The sequence below is a fragment of the Schistocerca cancellata genome, chromosome 1, assembly GCF_023864275.1.
Source record: "Schistocerca cancellata isolate TAMUIC-IGC-003103 chromosome 1, iqSchCanc2.1, whole genome shotgun sequence".
In the NCBI taxonomy this organism is placed as follows: domain Eukaryota; kingdom Metazoa; phylum Arthropoda; class Insecta; order Orthoptera; family Acrididae; genus Schistocerca; species Schistocerca cancellata.
The window spans coordinates 910,663,652-910,681,901 of record NC_064626.1 but is presented as its reverse complement, the minus strand read 5'-3'; the positions used below and the strand labels follow the sequence as shown (position 1 = coordinate 910,681,901).

General features: G+C 39.9%; 1 protein-coding gene across 11 annotated transcripts in view; it reads left to right on the top strand.

Annotated features, from left to right (window-relative positions):
- The window catches only part of LOC126191122 (kinesin heavy chain-like), a 368,280-nt gene that overhangs the window by 174,012 nt on the left and 176,018 nt on the right, over positions 1–18,250 (top strand). For all 11 annotated transcript variants that reach the window (XM_049931913.1, XM_049931897.1, XM_049931888.1 and 8 more), the window contains one exon: positions 8,907–9,061. In XM_049931913.1, coding sequence (XP_049787870.1) covers positions 8,907–9,061 — 155 coding nt within the window. The remainder of the gene's footprint in view (positions 1–8,906; positions 9,062–18,250) is intronic.

Here is an 18,250-nt window from a genome sequence, read left to right as displayed (position 1 = left end):
AACATTTGTTACATTCAATACTGGTGTATTATTTATTGGGCACTGTTTCGTAATTTTTTCTAACAATTTCATTTACGGTTTCTTTTTCAAGTCATTCTATTCAAGGATAACTAATCTCCTTTAATACTGGTTCACCTATTATTCCTCCTTTTACAGTTTCTCGGGGTGCCATTCCTGTGCTAAAGTGTGGCAAATCGTTTAAAATGATTTCAAGCTGGGATATTAAGTCTGGCCAGTGGGAATGTCACTTCATACGATGTGTTCTTAGAAGCAACTTACTTTCATCAACTTTTCAGATCAATTTGAGGTTTAGGAAATGGAGAGATTTCGGAAAAGTTGACCAGAACCACGGGTCAGGGGAGTCTTTTACTTTCATCCCTATTCCTTCACTGTCAACCCTTCTGCCAGAAGAAGGTGGCACTGGCTCAAAAACTTGCAAATTTCTACCCTTTTATGTGGCGTGCTCGAAAAGTAATGGGAATTTTCTTTTCTTAAAGAATCTTTATTTATTCACTAACATCAATTTTGTCCACTTCAAAGTAACTCCCCCTCAGATATAATACACTTGTACCAGCTTGTTTTCCAATCTTGCAAGTACTTCTAGAATTCACTTTTCATTGTGGTGTTCAGCTCCTTCAGCAACTTTGTTTTTATCTCATCAGTGGTCACAAAAAAAAGTCCTTTCATGGTTCTCTTCAGCCTTAGGAATAGAAAGAAGTCACAGGAGGGTCATATCTGATGAATACAGTGGCTGAGACAATTTAATGGGTTTGTTTTTTTTTTTCCAAAAAATCACAAACAGGCAACGAGGTCTGAGTGGGAGTATTATTCTGAGGCAATTCCTGTAAATGTTTTTGCCACAGTTCTGGTTGTTTTCTTCACATTGGTTCAGGTAGTATTTCGTACTGATGCACGACCATAAGGTAAGAACTCTGCACTAACCCATCATAATCAAAGAAATCATTCAGCTGTTCCTGAGTGATGTCTACCTGACATCATTTATAGTCAAAATTGAACAGTTTGGGAACAAACTTTGCTGCTACATGTTTTATGCCCAAAACATCTGAAAAAATTGGCTTGGTATGAGCCAGAGGACATGCCAACATCATCAGAAACCTCTCTGATGGTGATACAGAAATTTTACAGAACAATTTTCTTTCCTTCTTCCACATTGTCATCAGTGATGATGTGTTTGGATGTCCAAGGCAGTTGTCATCTACAACGTCTTATCTACCCTTTTTGAAACACTTATACCACTTTTAATCTCTTGTCTTACTCATAATAGATTTGCCAATAGTCACAGTCAATATTTCAAATTCAATGCTGCAGTTTATTCCATTCTTCAAGCAAAATTTAATGCAGATTCTTTGATCCATCTTTTTTGTATGTAAAAATTCGCTGAGCAGTTTGAAAGCATGTATAACCGTTTCGACTCTCAACAGTAAACTAAATACCCAAAACAGCTGAAAATTCAAACATACATCTGGAACACATATATCAAGACAAAAAAATTTGAAAAGTGAATGTGTAAAGGCCACAAAATTAAGAAAATATCCATTACATTTCGATCACACTTCATATGTGTGTTCTCCTGCTGCCGGTAACTTTTTTACCTGATTCTTTTGCGTTTCTCCCAACACTTTGGTACTTCACATTGATTTTATACTTTCTCTTTCCGAACCCTGTTTTCGTGAATGCTACTGAACTGCTGGCTATTTAACAATTTTTCTGCATTGTGTCTTTATTAATTACTGACTTCTGCAGCTGTTCCTAGTTGATTCAGAGTTCTGATTTCTGCCTTTAGTTTTTTTTTTTTTTTTTAAATATGTTATCCTTTTTACTTTACTGTCAGCATCAGTATCCATTACTTTTCTTAAGGCCAAATACTGTTCCATTGGAAACGGAGCAGTCAAGGCCCAATAAAATTCTCAGTGTCAAATCTGTTACTACTAACTTGGATTTCTGGATGTGAATTCCTCCTCAACCTTTTTCTTTTGGAACCTGTGGTTTGGTTGATGCTTGTACTTACATGCGTAGAATGTGCAAGTGCCTACATCATCTCATAAGGTGATCTGAAAACTTATAATTTCCGTAGATAATTCATTTGCCGCTTGCAGTAGTCAACTGGACTCACTGCTCAGTTCCAATCTGTCGTGCTGATTGTTCTTCCTCATTTGGCAGTAGTGCTATGAGCTGAAAGAGAGGCTGCTGTCAAACTAACATCACCAAATCAACAAACACCGAGACATCAGTCTAACTTATATATTCTTCAACATAATAAACAATATTTTATGTTAACACCTTGCAGAACATCAATTTAATATTACAATTGCCAGAGCAGACAATGCTCTGTATGTGACAGATCACCAGCCAAGGTCTAGATAAACACCACTTGGTATCCCTGCACAGGAAGAATCCGGTTGCACATTATCGTACATGGTGCTATTCCATGTGCTGAGCTCATCTCTGCTGCAGCACCAACACGGAATAAGGAGTAAGCGGCTCCAGATCACAGAGCAGGTGGTGATGTTTTAACATTTGTTATGCTCCCCAGACATACAGCTTCCCCAGATTATTCCATCTCTACACAATATTTCACACACAGTGGACCGTCTGTTCTTTTTTCCTAACGACAGACATATTTTGTCAGCTAAGTTAAACCTTGAGTGTGACATGCTATTTCCCTGTGACACTACATATCCCGCCATGGAGGTGAAATATGTCAGAATCATTCATTTCTCTTTAGCTTGTAGTGCTTCTTGAATAACTTAACGCCTTTTTAATATTTTATTACTGGTACTGACACTTTACACATGCCTTTTAATACTACTCATGATGTTATTTTCTTTTGAGATAAAGAGAAAATAGAAACTTCATAATTCGATTTCAGTTTATTTTTTACAATATTTGTATACCTTTGCACATTTTTCAGAACATATTTTTTTTTTTAAATTTATTTTTCTGGTGCCTGTATGAGGAACCATATTCCAATTTTGGAACTTGTGTGAAAGTTTTCACTTACATTCCTTTACATCATAATATGTAACTCTTTTGTTATTCTCCTGCAAAAATTATCACTGCAATTAATACTGCTTTGTCGTTTTGTTGGTGCTTTTGGAATAGTATCTCTTAATTTCTTATAATAACCAAAACATTACCTACATTCAGAGAAGAAAATATTCCTGCATTATTCATGATACCTTATGGATCAGTGTTCTATATCGAATCTAATTTACTCCCTACAGATCATCTTGTCCCTGAGTCCATCATACCGAGGCATAGGTCATCTCAGCAGTGATTCCATTTAAACTTCTTCTTCTTCTTCTTCTTCTTCTTCTTCTTCTTCTTCTTCTTCTCTTTTTTTTTTTTTTTTTTTTTTAAAAGGCCTGGCCCAGGTCATCCACCTAGGCTATTTACCATCTAATCTCCGTATCTATACACATTTTGCTGCCCTTAATGCTACTTTGTGGAGCACCTTACCTCCTTGCATATATTGTTTTAATTTGGCTCTCATCCTCCTACATAACACTACCCTTAATTTTTTAAAAGATATTTCATGTTCTTTCTCCCAGTAGCTTTACATTGATCCTCTCCTTTGAGGTGTTCTGTGTTACCATCTTAACAATGGAGCTGCTTTGTAGTAATTTCATACCCCGTTTCTCCTGTTCAGTTAACTGTTATCTGCATATTTAAGAAGTTAGCACAGCATTCACTTCCTTCTAAGAACCTGGCTTACTTTTGTAATGTTCCCTCCACTCTCTCCCCCTGCCCTACACAAAGATGATGTAGCTAACATCAAAAGCAACCTCAGTACAATAAGTTTTTTCTTGTTTGTATCTGTTAGTATTTACTTGTTAGTGTGTTTGTGTGTATGTGCAGGTATGTTTGTACTCGCGTATTAGGCCTGTGCCCTCAAACAGTCATGTTTCCAAGCCACTGGTCTCAAGCCTGTTGTTTCTTCTGTTCACTGAGCCCCTATACAATATGTTTAAAACCAACCCCACATATGCACATTGTATAAAAGGTAAACAATAATGTCTCCATACGATGAGTATGAAAGTTGGTGTCACACACTTATCAAGACATTGTAATTGTAATGGTATTGCACTGTTGTAGATTTTTCTTGTAGTTAGAACTCAATTATCTTATTCTCCCTTTAATGTAGAGCATTACATGCTACCTGATATCCACAGGTATAAAATATATTTATATTTCATAAGGGTTATTCATCATTTTTCATTGCAGGTACATTTACAGTATTTCTTTATATGTTTCTTCTCAGTAATGTATTTTAAGTAATAAGATAGGGCAGTAGAAGTATAGTGATTTGCTGATGAAAGAATATTAAGAGAGTGAAGAATCAGTGTAAGGAAAAGGAAAAGTTGAAGTACTACATTGACTAACTCGGTGCCTTACATGCACCACAACACATAGACCACGTAAGGCCATGGTTTCCTTAAGGTTTCAATGAATTTACAATGTTCCACCTCCTGACCTTGGCCCCTAGACTTGTATTGTTTCCCAACATTTGGGCATCTGTTCTGTGGCGTCGACGTATCTTGATGTTACATTTATTGCTCTTACATTCTCTATGTTTCCAGCATGATTGGATACAAACATATGTGATATTATGTTTTGTTGTTCCCACTTCCTTTTATTATTACATCATTGTGTAGCATTATTGACATTGCAAAAATTTGTTTCTTTTCTTTTCTGAAATCTGTTTGAGTGTCGGTTGTTCTCATGTTCCTTGCGAGATGTATTGTCCCTTCATATGGATTCCCCTCGCTTCGTATTTAAAATATCTAAACCTCCAATAGAACAGAAAAAGATTGTTTACTGTTGACCAACCTCAATACTATATTTATTTTCTAACAAAGTAAGGGAGTCTCCTCACTAGTACTTTTAGTAAGTATTTCCTCCAGTTGGTTGTTTAAATACTTCCCCCTGGTCGGATGCACTCTGTATATTTCTTATAGCTACTTCAAGAATTGATAAAATATTTTGGGTCTAGTAGGTCCAAAGTTAATTTTTCCTATGCAGCCTCAGACCAATACTTTCTTTTAAAGATTTCCTGAAAGTCGTTCCTTGATCTGAATTCTTCTGAATGTGCTGTACCCCATTCAGCCACATCCCTGTCTGATAACTCAATGCAGGATTTACCTTTGTGGAATCTTCCCAACGTTGAGGCAAGGGTTGTGACAATACTTGTAAAAAACATGTAGGATGTACATCTCCATCCAGTTTAAATTTAGGGCATTGCTTTGCCAAATTTGTGCTGCTCCCTAATTGAAGTTTCATTTGGTACCACAGTAGTATTCAATCTTATTCTTTTCTCTAGCTCCACCTTTATTTTCTCTATTTCATCCCACAATGAAATAAATTCATGTTCTGTCTTCAAAGCATCTTCCTCCAAATGAGATGTGTTACTGAACGTAAAATCTTATTCATGATATCTCTGATCAACTATAGCTTTCATTTTTTCCTCCAAACTAGTGTCCTTTTCAATCCCTAAAGTCTCTAGCCATTTTTGGATGTGTCTCACCTGGCCATGCACATTGCAGAATTGATGTTACTTGTTCTCATTCATTTGTAGTAAAGTATTATTAAATTCTAGGAACTGTTCTCGTACCTTGTTCCTCACAAAACCACATTGTTTGTCCTTTCGTCTCCAGCCTCCCTTTTATATGAATCTAATGACTTTTGTAAGTCTAAAATTCTATTGTTTGTTTCTACTTTCTCTTGCCTCGATTTACTGATACGGATATGTAAAACGTTTCCCAGCTTTTCTGAACTAGTCTTTGTATTTTCTGTGCTAGCAAACACTTTTTTCTTTCACTCTTTAGTTCATTTGTGGTATTGTGTGTTATTTTGCTTAAATCATCTCTTAAGTCATGTATCAACTAATTTGTTAGTTCAAATAGTAAATCACAGTGGCCTATCAGTATTTATGATGCCATTTTACACATTATTATTGGCACATGAGCACAGATACACAATATACTCTTAAAGATTACGTTTTTGTTTAATCACAGACACTCCCATTCGCAGTGTCACTATCATATACAATTCAATTGCCTTTGTAAATAAATTGTACATGATACTATTGACTATCACAACATCCTGCTCAAACTACTAATAAAACTTTTTGGCACTTATCAGTGCACTGGATTTGTGGGCTGGACTGAAACAGCAATGGGTTGTCTGGTGTTGGTGCCGTGGAGCAAAGTCTTAGTGGTCTCGTCGCATAGATTTCCCTGATGAATAATCAAAGCAGGGACAAGTGTTCTTAGACAGCAAGCTGCTTGGTCAGCTGCTCTCGCTTTTTTGTTATCAGCAATTTGTGTTTCATCAACTGGTGTCATCACTCCTTTTTGTATTTTGTTGATAATTCACTGTAGTCAGACGCATTTGCTTTTTCCCACTACTAATAAACAATTTTTCATGACTTCGCTCTACCAAAATAGAATTGTTTTTTTTTTTTTCATTTGGATCATCTAAGGACCATGCACCAATTTCAATGCTTCCTCCTTTGTTGTTGTTGGTTCTTTTTCCTTATTCTTTCATCTTTTCACTATGTATCCTTCTCCTCAGACTATTTTGACCCTGTCTTCTTCTCCCTCCTGCCTTGGAATCCTTCCATTTTTAACACTTTCCTCTTGAAACTCTCTTTTTCTGTTGCATCTTTCCACTATGTTGTTTCTTTCCAAATCTTTCCTAACTTCTTGAATCCAGGCTATTGTTGACTTCTTGTCCCAAAGATATTTAAAAATCTGTTTGGTTAACCTGTTGCTGTTCATTCTGTTCAATGTATTGTTTTTATTATTATTATTATTATTATTTTTTTTTTTTTTTTTTTTTTTTTTTTTTTTTTTTTTTTTTTTTTTTTTTTTTTTTTAAATACAGTTTAGTTAATGTCTGTTGTCAAGGGCAACCATCCTATTTTTGTAGCAAAATCTTTCTTGTTTTGCAATAGTCGCTCTCTTTCCACTGCTCTACTATAATTCACATAAGCCAGAGGGCGCCAAATCGGTGTCCCAGTGGTTTGATTGGAGCTCGTACTTAAGTGTGTATTATGTGCAATTGTGTAAACAGTCTCATCAGGTGTTTTGAATACTCATGATATCTATAAGTAATTCGATAACCCTTTGCAGTAGTGGATCACCTGCTAGTTGTGCATGGATCTGTAAGAATAGAACACTGACCAATAAGATATTATGAATAATGGAGAAGTATTTTCCTCCATGAATGAAGGTAATGTGTTGGTTCTTATAAGAAATTAAGAAATGGTATTCTAAAATAGTACATCTGTTAGTGGATACCAGGAGTGAAGCTAGTATATTATCTTAGGAATTTTGTGTGGAAAATCAGGAAAAATATAAATCTCATTCATTCACATTAACCAATGTTCACCTCATTCCAAAAGAAAACAGGTTGAGGAGAAATGCACAGCCAGTTATCCGTGTTATTGATAGTGGATTTTAATCTGAGAGTTTTATTGGGTCTTGACTGCTTGGTTTCCAATGGAGTAGTACTTAACCTTAAGAGAAGTAATGGATATTGGTACTAATGGCAAGGTACAAAGGATCACATTAAAAATAATAAATAGCACTTTTATTATTTCACTGACAAAAAAAATCTAAAATCTTTTGATTAATATTTTAAAATCAATTTACATATGACTACCTGAAGTTAATGATGTTTCTTGACCATTTGCTAATTTAAATATTTTTCTTTTTAACTTGACCTAAGAAAATTAACATGGGGTACTGGACCTCTGCTTATTTATTATTCAAACTTTTATACATGGGTCGACAAGGTGTTGAATAATAGAAAACAACTTAATACCCCACTAATTCTTTTGCAAAGTCTGACCTACACTTCCTACCCAAAAAGAATAAAACAAAAATCAGAGCAAATCTTATAATGCTTTTCAACTTTTATTCCTGCCAGGGAGGAGAGAAGACTTTTCCTTTTTCAGGTGTTGCCTTCTAACCTGCCCTCAGCTCTCCCACTGTCATTTTACACAATATTTTGTAATGTCTGAGAGTTGAAGTGCACTCTTTTTCCTACCTTACTGTGTATTAATATAAGAGTCTAGAATATGATACATTACTGTGCTTCAGGATGATTGCTCAGGATTGACACTTTTGAAATTTTTTTTACCAAGATCCCCAGACAGGCAAAGGGGCAGTGATTTTATTCATTAAATTAGTTGTAATAATAATGGCCTTCAAATTTAGTGGCCAGCTCTGGTTGGTTGATTTTTTTTTTTTTTTTTTGCAAGTGATGGCATTGATGTCTGACAGTATCTGTGGTCTACCTTCTCATTGCTAGATGACTGCAGTTGCCATGGCTCTTTTAACTTTAACCAGTGTAATCCACATGCAATCTCAGAATCTCATTTAATATTCATTAGAACACACACACACACACACACACACACACACACACACACACACACACACACACACACACACAAATTTGTCCTTTACACATTTCTTCAGGGTAGGGGGAGGGAGGTGAGCCGGAAATCTTTGATTAGCATCTACACATTCTGATGTGTGTGTGGGGGGTGGGGGGCGGATGTCTCACAGTCTCTTTTGCAGATAGAGCCCTACATGTCACTTGCAGTTGTCTACAAATTCATTACTCGCCTAAAGTGTACCTTCAAGCCTTGCATTTTAGGTGCAGCACCGATTATCGAAAGTGTACAAATACAGTCTCCTAGGAGAGTTGTATATTGATATGTGGTTGAATTAGTTAATTAAATTTATTGTTGTTATTTTGTTTAGTAATGTTGGATATCCTGGGTTCATTTCCAGTATCAATTTATATTCTTTTGTAACAGTTCTTGTATTTATAAGTTTGTCATATAGTATTTTGCCTTTATCTTGCTGTTAAAGGCTCTTTACAGATTCATAATATGATTGCCATGATAGCGTGTGTAAGTCCTTCAGAACTTGACATGGCTGAGACTCTCAACACACTTCGTTTTGTTGAGAAATCCAAGAAGGTTATGCAGGCGATTGAGATAAATAAGGTTGTCCAACGCCACAAGGTATGTCCATAACAAGTTATTATTCTGAACTTAATATAATAGAAAATTTCTCACATGAGACATACTCCTAAATAATTTTTATTGTTATGATGGATTGGATATATAGGGGAAGGCAAAGGATGGTGTGTGGCTTGGCATCGAATTGGTTGAGTGTCATACTACAAATCCACAGTTCTGGCATTCAGTCTCCAGTTCATCATAGGTTTTTTCCTTTTTCTTTTCCCTTTTTTTCTCCTCTCTCACTTTATTGCTTTTTTCACCCCGGGAAATGATGTGTACATACAAAAAAATGTCAAGTTGCATTATGGTTCAGATTCCATGTTAAATTATGAGTGTTCTTATAACTGGGTGTCTCAGTTCAAACATCTTAGGAAGGCAGCTGCATTCCATCTCCAATAGAACGTTCTGGTTGGAGACATCTTTAGCTGTCTGAGTAGTAAAGTAGAGAAATCGCAAATGCTGTTAAACTGCAATCCCATTATATATCTAAGTCTGAAGATGTCTGGTTACTTTTATTATTACTAATCAAACAGTGGGAAATCGAGGATGGAATGTAACAATATTATGAAAAGGAAGATTGCCACTCACCCTTTAGTGGAGATGCTGAGACACAGATAGGCACAACAATAAGACTGAAAAAATAAATAAGCTTTCGTCCAACAAGGCTTTTGTCAAACACACACACACACACACACACACACACACACACACACACACACACACACACACCTGCAGTCTCTGCCAGCTGAAGGTACACTGTTAGCAGCAGCAGCAGCAGCAGCAGCGGCAGCAGTGAGTGAAAGGAGTAGCAACAGGGTGGGGGTAAGGAGGAGGCTGGGGCGGGAAGGAGGAGGGGTAGTAGGGTAGGGGGAGAATGAAACTGCTGGGGAGCTTGCAGGGACTAGGTGGAGAGAGTATAGTGTAGCTAGGCGTAGTTGGGAGGTTGGATGGATTGCAGAAGGAGGTGGTTGGGGGGGGGGGGGGGGAGGGAGGTAGTGGAACAGGAGATAAGTAAAAAAATTGAGTGCGTTGGTGGAATGAGAGCTGTGTAATGCTGGAACAGGAACAGGAACAGGAACAGGGTAGGTGCCTGTTGGGTGAGGACTATGACTAATGAAAGTTGGGACCAGGAGGGTTACAAGAACATAGGATATATAGCAGGGAGAGTTCCCACCTGCGCAACTCAGAAAAGTTGATGTTGATGGGAAGGATCAATATGGCACAAGCTATGAAGCAGTCATTGAAGTAAAGGATGTCATGTTGGGCAGCGTTTTCAGCAACAGGGTGGCCCACTTGTTTCGTGGCCACTGTTTGTCGGTGGTCATTCATGTGGATGGACAGCTTGTTGGTTGTCATGCCCACATAAACAGCAGCACAGTGGTTGCAGCTTAGCTTGTAGGTCACATGACTGGTTCCACAGGTAGCCTTGCCTTTGATGGGACAGGTGATGTTTGTGACCGATTGGAGTAGGTGGTGGTGGGAGGGGGAGCAGGTGTAAGTGGGGATGGGCTAGCATGTTGTGTAGGTTCGGTGAATAGTGGAATACCACTGTGAGAGGGGTTGAAAGGATAGTGGGCTGAACATTTCTCATTTCAGGGCATGACGAGAGCTAGTCGGAACACTGGTAGAAGATGTAATTAATTTGCTCCAGTTCCGGACGGTACAGAGTTATGAGGGGAATGCCCCTCTGTGGCTGGACAGTGAGATTTTGGGAGGTGGCGGCCGACTGGAAAGATAAGGCACGGGATATTTGTTTTTGTACAAGGTTGTTTCAGTGAGACATTGTCCTCACCCATCCAGCCCCTTCCCTGTTCCCATTCCAGCACTACACAGCTCTCATTCCACCAACACGTGCACACACACACACACACACACACACACTCCCCCCATGCCCTCCATCTAACCTTCCGAGTGCACCTAGCTGCCCTACCATCTCTTCCCCTCATTCCTGCGTGCTCCCCAGCAGCACTCCACTGTCCCCTACCCTACTATCCCTTGCCCTCTCCATCCCAGCCTCCTCCTTACCCCCACCCAATTGCCACTCCCATCATGCTATACTGTTGCCGTTTGCAGTGTGGCTTCAGTTGCCAGAGACTGCAGTTGTGCGGTGTGTGTGTGTGTGTGTGTGTGTGTGTGTGTGTGTGTGTGTGTAGTCTATCTTTGACAATGGTCTTGTTGGCGGAAGGTTTATTTGTGACAGTCTTTTTGTTATGCTTTTCTGTGACTCAGCATCTCCGCTTTATTGTTACTAATTGTGCGACAATTAGACATTATTGCAGAAGAACAAATAAACTGTGTACATGATTTACAAATTTACAGACCCATTATTTGTATAATTAATAACATCTGCTGTAGCGTCCAAGAAGTCCAAGGGGTTTCCAGGGTACGAATTTTGAGGACTCACTCTTCAACAGTGTGTCTGACAGTCAGTGTTTGACAGCCACAGGTGTACTTCGAAGAGGTAGTCTCTCCCCATCTGTATCTGTAATTGGCCACCACATCTCCCGTTGTTGGTCTGGATCCTGTTGAGTTCTGTATGTTCTCTGTGGCAGAGTAAGTTCTCATGTTTTGTTATGGCTTGAAGAAAGCTGTGAAGCCATGGTGGAGTAGTGTTGTACCATTCTTGTGTGCAATCTTCATGTAGATTGAAGTTATGTTCCACAGGGATGCTAGCTGTTTTCAGGGGGGATGTCTGGAGTAGAGTCTGTTGATTTGGATAGGAGGTATTTGCACATAAATTGGTAGCTGCTGGTTGTTGCACATTTTCTTATATTCTCTCAGAAGATTATTCTTTCTTCTCAGGTTAGCTGATGGAATGCATCTCAGAATACTGGAGTGGACGTGATCATGCCAATAACAATCCACAAGAATCTTTACCAATACCTCGATGTGTATTCTGTTATACAATAGCCTTTCAAGTAATTTGCACATCATACGAAGATTTAACTTTTACAAGCTTTTGATGCCAATGGCTCCTTCTTCTGGCAGAAGAGTTGAAGGAGAAGGAAGAGCGATGAAGGAAAAGAACCGGAGAGGTTTAGGGAAAGGGGTACAGTTCAGAAAAGTCACCCAGAACCCCAGGTCAGAGGAGATTTATCGCACGGGATGATAAGGACAGACTGATTGTTGGGGACTGCACTGGACAAGATTTGAAAACCTGAGAGCTTGAAGGTGGAAGACAGGGTAATATGCAAAACAGACATTACTATTAAAACGTTGTGTATGAGTTAATACGAGAGAAAAGCTAAGTGCATTGTATGTAACGGAGGTGGATTGGGGGACGGCGAAAATAGACAAGTCAGAAAATGAAAGATGTAGGAAACTAAAATGGAGTGAAGAAAGGAGTAGTTACTGTGAATAAATGCTGAGATGGAAGGAATTAACGTAAATTAAGGACAGATGGGTGTCGAGAACTGAGGACATGTTGTAGTGCTAGTTCCCACCTGCAGAGCTGTGAGAAACTGGTGTCGGAGGGGGGTTATCCAGACGGCATGTGTGGTGAAAAAGGCACCAAGGTCATGACTGTCATGTTGTGCACAGCATGCTCTGCAATAGGATATTGTGTGTTGGCTGTATACACCCTCTGCCTATGCCCATTCATCCTGACTGATAACTTGGTGCCAATGTAAACGGCAGAACAGTGCTTATGTAACAGTTGGTAAATGACATGTCATTTCACACGTGGGTCTCCCTTTGATAGTGCATGTTTTGCCAGTTACAGGGTTGAAATAGGTGCTGGTAGGAGTGTGCATAGGGCAAGTCTTGCAGTGGGATGGTCACAGGGGTAGGAGACATAGGGTAGGGAGATGGGTGCTGAAGGAACATAGGGCCTGACAAGGATATTGCGGAGATTGGGCGGGTTATAAAAAGCTATTCTAGGTATACTGAGAAAAATCTCAGACAAATGGATCTCATTTCAGGGCATGATTTTAAGAAGTCATGGTCTTGTTGAAGTAACTGGTTGATACATTCAAGACTAGTATAATTCTGGTGACTAATTGGATGTGATGGCACAGGAAATCTGCTTTTGAACTAGGCTGTTGGGATAATTGCATCCAGCGCAGGCTGAAGTGGGAGTGGTGGTGTATTGCTGTAAAGTGTCTGCATCCGAACAAATACATTTGCCTCAAATGCCAAGGCTGTGTGGGAGAAGAATGTTTGATATGGAAAGGGTAGTAACTGTCAAACTGTAAGTGCTGTTGTTTGTTAGTAGGTTTGATGTGAACGGAAGTGTGTAGCTGGCCTTCGGTGAGGATGAGATCAACATAAAAAATGGCACGGGATTGGGAATAGGACCATGTGAAATTTAAGTGGGAGGAGGTATTTTACAGGAATTTTAACAGGTCAGACTCACCATGAGTCCATACAACAAAAATGTCATCAATGTATCTAAACCAAACTGGGGGTTGAATGCTTATGGATCCCAGGAAAGTCCCCTCCAAGCGACCCATGAAAAAGTTGGCATAGGAAGGAGCCATCCTGGTTTCCATGGCCGTAACACTGATCTGTTTGTATGTCTGCCTTCAAAGATGAAATAATTGTTGGTAAGTATAAAGTTGATTAAGGTGAGCAAGAAGGGTGTCATAGGCTTGGAATCAGGCGGGCATTAACTGAGGAAATGTTCAACGGCAGACATACCATGTACATGGGGGATGTTGATACAGAGGGAGGTGGCATCAGTGGTGACAAGCACAGTGTTTGGTGGGAATGGGATGGGTATGGCTTTCAGATGATCTAGGAAAATGAGTGGTATCTTTACATCTACATCTACATCTACATTTATACTCCGCAAGCCACCCAACGGTGTGTGGCGGAGGGCACTTTACGTGCCACTGTCATTATCTCCCTTTCCTGTTCCAGTCGCGTATGGTTCGCGGGAAGAACGACTGTCTGAAAGCCTCTGTGCGCGCTCTAATCTCTCTAATTTTACATTCGTGATCTCCTCGGGAGGTATAAGTAGGGGGAAGCAATATATTCGATACCTCATCCAGAAACGCACCCTCTCGAAACCTGGCGAGCAAGCTACACCGCGATGCAGAGCGCCTCTCTTGCAGAGTCTGCCACTTGAGTTTGTTAAACATCTCCGTAACGCTATCACGGTTACCAAATAACCCTGTGACGAAACGCGCCGCTCTTCTTTGGATCTTCTCTATCTCCTCCGTCAACCCGATCTGGTACGGATCCCACACTGATGCGCAATACTCAAGTATAGGTCGAACGAGTGTTTTGTAAGCCACCTCCTTTGTTGATGGACTACATTTTCTAAGGACTCTCCCAATGAATCTCAACCTGGTACCCGCCTTACCAACAATTAATTTTATATGATCATTCCACTTCAAATCGTTCCGCACGCATACTCCCAGATATTTTACAGAAGTAACTGCTACCAGTGTTTGTTCCGCTATCATATAATCATACAATAAAGGATCCTTCTTTCTATGTATTCGCAATACATTACATTTGTCTATGTTAAGGGTCAGTTGCCACTCCCTGCACCAAGTGCCTATCCGCTGCAGATCTTCCTGCATTTCGCTACAATTTTCTAATGCTGCAACTACTCTGTATACTACAGCATCATCCGCGAAAAGCCGCATGGAACTTCCGACACTATCTACTAGGTCATTTATATATATTGTGAAAAGCAATGGTCCCATAACACTCCCCTGTGGCACGCCAGAGGTTACTTTAACGTCTGTAGATGTCTCTCCATTGAGAACAACATGCTGTGTTCTGTTTGCTAAAAACTCTTCAATCCAGCCACACAGCTGGTCTGATATTCCGTAGGCTCTTACTTTGTTTATCAGGCGACAGTGCGGAACTGTATCGAACGCCTTCCGGAAGTCAAGGAAAATGGCATCTACCTGGGAGCCTAGGAGCCTAGGAGCGAAGTCTTTGTGCTGTGGGTTGCAGGTGTTGATCAACTAAGGCTGATATAAGTTCAGTGAGTACATTGAAGCCAGCAACTATAGGATGACTAGGACGATTGGGTTTGTGGATCTTAGGAAGAAGGAAAAAGGTGGGGTGCGTGGATTTGGGTGGGGTAAGAAGTTTTACGGATTGAGGTGTAAGTCTTTGTGAGGGACCTGAGATTTTTAGAAGGGATTGCAGGTCAGTTTGAATCACAGGGGTGGGATCTTGATGGTAGATACTGTATGTAGAGGTGTCAGGAAGCTGGCATAGACCTTCACTAACATACTCTTTCCAGTCAAATACCACAGTGATGGATTCATTGTCTGCTATGGAGGATAATGATGGACTCATCAGATTTAAGGGAATGTAGAACTTGGGAGTTCTGCAGAGAATAGGTTAGGGTCATGGTGGAGGGATCTGAGAAAAGGGTGTCAAGCAATGTTGGATTTGAGGAATTCTTGGAGGGCTTGGAAGGGAGGATGCTGAGGCCACGACTTCCTAAAATCCCGCCCTGAAATGAGATGTTGCCCACCACTCCTAGAATAGCTTTTTGTCACCCTCCCGATCTCCACAATATCCTTGTCAGGCCCTATGCTCCTTCTGCACCCATCTCCCTACCCCATGTCTCCTACCTCTGTGACCATCCCCACTCCAAGACTTGCCCTATGCACCCTCCTAACAGCACCTATTCCAGACCTGTAACTGGCAAAACATATACTATAAAAGAGACAGCCACCTGTGAAACGACACGTCATATACCAACTGTTATGTAGGCACTGTTCGGCCTTTTACATGGGGGATTTTCTTGCAATAAGCAAAATGTCTTCACAGTCAATGGCTACAAAACGTAAACAGAATGAGGCTAATGACAAAAGAATATTGCCCATTTATTTAGGTCTATATGAACTAATTAAGAGTGCCTCAAATAATTATTTCATATTTCTGATTAGAGTTAGGACTACTGTGATTTATACATATACCTCTGTATTGGCATTAGACAGAGTTTAACAAGCCTAAATGATGAAACAATGCAGTTTGTGAATCTAGCACGAGTTTCATCAGTGTCAATGAAGCTTATAACAAAACATTTCTGATTTGTTTGCGGTAACTGTTGCAAAGTATTGTGATCGAACATTAATATGTAGGAAAACTCTGAAAGAAGGTCAATAATTTAGGAGTAAAGGAGAGCACTGACTGAATAACAGAGGCCTTGAGTTTTCATCAGGTGCACAACAAAGAAAATGAGAACTTGCCAGCTGTCGGAAGAAATCCTTTTGACACGCGCGCGCGCCATACGCACACACACACACACACACACACACACACACACACACACACACACACAGTAGGGTTCAATGGCTGCTTTGCAATTCACCTTTTCTGAACTATGTAAATGGCTGTTATCCCTGCAACATATCCTTTGGTGCAGTTCTCATCCTGGCCTCATTCTCTACAAACCCACTGTACCCACTTTCTCCAGCCCACAGTTTCCACTACCTCTGTTCTGCCACTCCCTCTCACTCCACACTTCCACGTCATCATATTCATGCACTACATCTCACTGGCTCCACTAACCATGTATCACACTTGCAGCCTATGCACCTGCCACCTCTTTCTCCTGCATTCCAAGCCTGCACACCTGCTGACTTCCTCCGAGGCACTAGTTCCCCATCCCTAACCCCTCTTCCTGCTTCTTTTCCTTCTGCTCATTCCAAATGACACAACCTCCACCCTACCTTAGTCCACCAGCCAAGCTACAGTCCTAGCACACTTTATGACATACAGCTAAAATCACATTAGGGAAACATGTAATTTCGAGCTGCGAAATCTTTTGACGAAACAGTTGTCTCCCTGTTGTCGTCTTCAGTCCTGAGACTGGTTTGATGCAGCTCTCCATGCTACTCTATCCTGTGCAAGCTTCTTCATCTCCCAGTACCTACTGCAGCCTACATCCTTCTGAATCTGCTTAGTGTATTCATCTCTTGGTCTCCCTCTACGATTTTTACCCTCCACACTGCCCTCCAATACTAAATTGGTGATCCCTCGATGTCTCACAACATGTTCTACCAAGTGATCCCTTCTTCTAGTCAAGTTGTGCCACAAGCTCCTCTTCTCCCCAGTTCTGTTGAATACCTCCTCATTAGTTATGTGGCTTAGCTTTATTAGTACTGGTTTTATTCCTGCAGCAGTCACAAAATAAATTATAGGCTTCTCTGTGCCCACCATGTTAGTCCCTCACATCACACAACTGTCTTGAAATGGCCACCTGCCATAGAATTCCATACAGAGTAACCTTTTACAATTTATTTCGTAGTTTGTATATCCAGTCAGGAGCAGTGGCTCTGTTATGTGAGAGCTCCAGCATGCTACCTCTTCATGAACTATGCATGACTGTGTCTACACTCTCTCAATAAACAGAACAAGGGTCTGCTTAGCCAAATAATTAATCAGCTGAAAGGCGAAAACAGAACTCTCTCATGTCAACCAGTAACATTCAGTAGTAGCAATTAAAAGCTTGTAAGATAATGAAGAAAGGAAAACACAGCTGAACATGTGGACTGTGTGTCAGAGCAAAAATGAATTCCAGAAAATGAGCAAATTAAATTAGCCAAATGCTATTTTACTGACATGTTTCGGTGATTTGGGTGCATAAATTTTTAGGGTATTAATTAAAAAATGTAGACTAATAGTTCTAATGTATTCTAGGATTTTGGTATTATTGCAGTGTGTTTGGAAACTTGGTTGTGAACAATACCAAGTCACAGTCTGACAAACGAAGATGTATGAAGATAACCACCCACAGATAAGTGATGTGTGGATTCCTTGATGATCAGATAATCACACTAGTTTTCTATCATAGGCTCTGGTGGTTGTAAATATGACAGATGACTTCTGAGGTTAGGAATGGGAAGAAATTGTTGAGAATGGAAGGAGATTAATCTGAGTGGCAGTAGCAAAATGTGGATTACTTCTCAACAACTCCCATTTACAAAGTTCATAAGAACTGGTGCAGCAATAATAGGGTCTAAATTGCGTGTGTATTGATGAAAATGTCAAATTCATCAGTGTGTGATTTGCCTTAGGTTTGTGCTGGCAATTGATGTGGTTTGACAGCTGTCATGTCCATTCAATTCTGAACAGTAATTTCAACGGTAATATGATTTGGTCCTGCCTGTCTTCCACTTGCCAAGCAAATTATGGTAATGAAAATTTCTTCTGACACCCTGGCTCAAATTATCTAATGCCAAACATCACCAAACATTAGCTACAATAGGGTAC